General features: G+C 44.1%; 1 protein-coding gene across 1 annotated transcript; it reads left to right on the forward strand.

The window, feature by feature from the left end:
* The first annotated feature begins 2,844 nt into the window (after positions 1–2,844).
* LOC143880887 (hikeshi-like protein) lies at positions 2,845–3,910 on the forward strand. The gene is made up of 2 exons (XM_077383863.1): positions 2,845–3,127; positions 3,202–3,910. The coding sequence occupies exons 1-2, from the start codon at positions 3,025–3,027 to the stop codon at positions 3,663–3,665; spliced, it is 567 nt and encodes a 188-aa protein (XP_077239978.1). The 5' UTR covers positions 2,845–3,024; the 3' UTR covers positions 3,666–3,910.
* The last annotated feature ends 438 nt before the right edge of the window (positions 3,911–4,348 follow it).

A 4,348-nucleotide genomic window follows, 5' to 3' on the forward strand; every position in this document is an offset into this window, starting at 1 on the left:
GAACTGGATATAACGCGTTTCAACAAAACGACAAAAACCAGTCCGGTCCGAACCGGACTGGCCGCAAGACGACAAAAATCAGTCCGGGAAAATCCGAACTGGATATAACGCGTTTCAACAAAACGACAAAAACCAGTCCGGTCCGAACCGGACTGGCCGCAAGACGACAAAAACCAGTCCGGGAAAATCCGAACTGGATATAACGCGTTTCAACAAAACGACAAAAACCAGTCCGGTCCGAACCGGACTGGCCGCAAGACGACAAAAAATGAGTCCGGTCCGAACCGGACTCCGGACTGGATCTCCGGACTCCACTTCCAGCCGGACTCCGGACTGGATCTCCGGACTTCACTTCCAGCCGGACTCCGGACTGGACCTCCGGACTCCGGACTGGATCTCCGGACTCAACTTCCAGCCGGACTCCGGACTGGATCTCCGGACTTCACTTCCAGCCGGACTCCGGACTGGACCTCCGGACTCAACCTCCAGCCGAACTCCGGACTGGACCTCCGGACTCAACTTCCAGCCGGACTCCGGACTGGACCTCCGGACTCCACTTCCAGCCGGACTCCGGACTGGACCTCCGGACTCCACTTCCAGCCGGACTCCGGACTGGACCTCCGGACTGAACCCTCCAATTCACTTCCACACAACACCTGTCCATCCAGATAAGCGATCAACCACACTTTCCCAAGTCACTCAATGACTTGGAAAACTGGGGGGCAACTGATGGGGTGTAAAAACTCCAGCCACTCACAGGCTGCCACCTGTCCCAGAGCAGGTGAACTCCAGCCACTCACAGGCTGCCACCTGTCCCAGAGTAGGTGAACTCCAGCCACTCACAGGCTGCCACCTGTCCCAGAGTAGGTGAACTCCAGCCACTCACAGCCTGCCACATGTCCTGGAGTAGGTGAACTCCAGCCTCTCACAGCCTGCCACATGTCCTGGAGTAGGTGAACTCCAGCCTCTTACAGGCCGCCATCTGTCCTGGACACCTGTCCAGGACACCTCACCAGGTTTTCCCTATAAAAAGGGATTCAAAGCTCAAACCAATGGGTAATGCGAAAATCCCTTCTCTCCCTAAACTCTTAGACATCTCCCCTTCACTCCTGCTCATACTGACTTGAGTGTCGAAGGGCCTGTCCGGAGTAAAACCCGGTCTGGTCTTCTGACCTCGCTTGCCTTGTGCAGGACTCAGCCCTCATAGCAGGACTCTCTCTCGACCACCTCACTCCTCGTTCACTCCGGTCCTTCAGGACTCAGCTCCCCTAGTCATCCAGCTCAGCTCTTACATCACTGCTGTACCTGTTACCAATTTTAGGTCTAACAATGCATAAATAAAATCCTAGAGTTTGGTGTAATTCATGTCTGGGATGATACAATTATTAACTCAAAACATATTTGTGTACATATTTTTTTACAGTTAAACATTTTCCTATAGAAAATAACACGCAACAGTTATCTATCCCTATGAGAAGTTTGCAACTCATCATGTTGACTGCTGTAACTAACCAATGAATACCATTACTTATAAAATGAAAGTACAAGTAAAAGTTTTGCCCAAGTGCTTCAGAAGTGGATAAATGCATAATGTCCTATCTACTCCTCGCAAAGGTGCAATGCCTTGGTCTTCCCTGAGGTACGATGCCTAGGAGGCTAGGAACCCCTTGGAGTTTGGTTGATGAGATTCCAACTTTCTTATCCATCTCTTCATATTTTTATTTCTTACAAACTACCTTCCCGAAAATTCCGATGTTAACATCACCCAAGACCTCTCTTGAATTATTTTTCACTTATTTTCTACACAAAACCAATAAATTACTTAGGGATTTGCTAGCGTCCATCGCATAGCATCCATCGCAGATTGTTAACTTACCAACTTCTCCAAAAGCTTAAGTCGTTGGAGAAAGGCGTTATTTATCTTTTGTACTTTAACACTCCCCCGCACGTGTGGCCCACTTGGCAAACACGTGGCACAAGTGGTCCTACTTTGGGCCGACCATCGCATGTGGATTTTTTCGTATTCGGGAGGTTTGAACTCGAGACCTTTGGCTCTGATACCATGTTAACTTACCAACTTCTCCAAAAGCTTAAGCTGTTGGAGAAAGGCGTTATTTATCTTTTATACTTTAACATAGATGGTATGTTGCAGGTCAGCTGAGCCACCTCATGAATGAAGACAAAAGTTGTTGTAAAGTGAGCCTACGTGGCTGGTCTGACATGCAACAGACCATCTGCGATGGACGCTAGCAAATCCCAAATACTCATTATTAAAATAAAAAAAAAATCCTCACCTTAGAAATATGATTCAAATCCATTCATACCCATGGTTTTAATTTCCGGTTTCGGTACAAATTTCGGATGAAATCCGGTAAAAAACTAAGAAATCTCATTTTTTTGGGCCAAAATTTCATTCGGTAACTTCGGCCAAAATTCGGTAAAAAAATAAAAAATCAATATTCTAATTCAACCGAAATTCAGTAAATTTCAGTTTCGGTATTGACCGAAATCCAAAATTTCAGAGGATTCCAATCGAAATTTAAAACCATCTTCATACCTTATGCCCTTTCGGTTTGGTCCCAAAACTAATTTTGCACCATAAACCTAGTAGAAATATTTTTCCAATTTAACCACAAATTTTAGGACCCAAAACAATAATTTTTACGCATCCTCCTCATCAATAACTCCACATCTATATGTCCATCCCACATCGGATTTGGTATCAAAGCAAGTCCTGCATCACAGCCACCCCCTAGGGTGGTTCAAGTTGAACTTTTACAGGAATTCAGAAGATAAACCGGGCCCAGTAGGCATTGAAGAAAAACTAAATCAGCATCCTCCTGTTTTGATAATGTCACTCTCGATTACAGAGGTAGAAACATCTGGACATTATCACTAGAACCTTCTATAACCCTCGTTTAAACGCTCGCCCTCCTCCCCCACTCAAACCCCAAAAAATTCCCCTCCATCTCTCTCTCTTAAATCCTTCTACAAGAAGAACCAAATCAGAGAAAGTAATAAAACATGTTCGGCGTTGTCTTTCCAAACCGGAGCTTCCCAATGGACATCTCAACCTTCTCCCAAATCGACACCTTCCACTGGATTCTTGACATGAACACTTTCGTCGGTAAGCCCCCTAAAAAATCCCCAATCCACCCCCCATTTCTTCACCTTAACCCCCCTCTTCTTCTTCTCTTGCAGGTGAAGCATACGACGACATAAAAGAAATGTGCATTTTTCTCCTCAATGGTCTCTCTCTCCCTCCAGACAAAGCCCTAGCTGTCTATATTCAATCCCCAGGCTCTCCTTTCATATACTGCGGCGCCGTCTATACCGCCCGTCCCTCGGCCGTTCTCTCGCTCCTCTGGCCGGAGCCCGGTGGCCAGATGCAAATCACTCAAGCTGATTCTGCTCCACTCTCGGCCAAAATTGGAGTCTCTGTTGAAGATCTTTCTTCACTCCCTTCACTTGATATTGCCGCAAGTCGAAGGATTGAGCGGCTCGCGATGAAAGTTGGTGAGAATTTGTTTAATTTTATGCAGTCATTTTGTAGTGTTGATGGTAGTCGCCTTGTTGTGCCTATGGATATATTGGATAGGTGGTTTAAGAAATTTCAGGATCGAGCTAAGAGGGATCCTGAATATTTGAAGGGCTTCGTTTTGTGATTTTGGGAATGTATGGAGAGAGAGATCGGTATGGTTTTTAATTGGGTTTTATATGTTTTTTTTTTTTTTTTGGTTAGTTGGGTTCTGAAAAGATGGATTGTGTTTTGGGTGGCTTTAATTTTGATATGTTGCTGTTGTTCTTATTTTTATTGGGATTTAATGATAGAGAACATGCCATGTCAAAAACAAAACTGTTGGTTTGTATTAATGGTTATCTTCTTATCAACTGCGGATGAATTTTACAATGTGAGGTAGTTAAGTAGAAACATCCATGATCCATTGAGTTTTGAAATTGAAGGCCCTCTTACATCATTCAACTTGGCGGAGGATTTTCTGTATGTAGTTTTTCCTATGAATAAGTGAATGGGGTGTGATAAAGTAGTTTCGGAAGTGCAAACTTTGTTCTACTCTGTTATGAATATCTGGGGTGATTGTTGTTAGTTGAAGAATGTGTTGGCTGTGGGAAAAACAACTTGTGAATACTGTTCTAATGTACTTCATTACCTACATAATTTTGGCAGTTTGTGTTGCTAGTTTCAATTTAGTATTACTTGTTCTGATGCAGTCATCTATATGGCAGTTCACAACTTTTATGTACCTAATTATTTTTTGGAAGTTGAGAGTATGGTGGAATTTAGTGAAACCTTTTGCTCATCTAGGAATTTTTTTAGATGCTTTTCGAA

This window comes from Tasmannia lanceolata, unplaced genomic scaffold (assembly GCF_043159265.1).
Source record: "Tasmannia lanceolata isolate RefF3 unplaced genomic scaffold, GAP_Taslan_0.1 ptg000007l, whole genome shotgun sequence".
NCBI classification, from domain to species: Eukaryota; Viridiplantae; Streptophyta; class Magnoliopsida; order Canellales; family Winteraceae; genus Tasmannia; species Tasmannia lanceolata.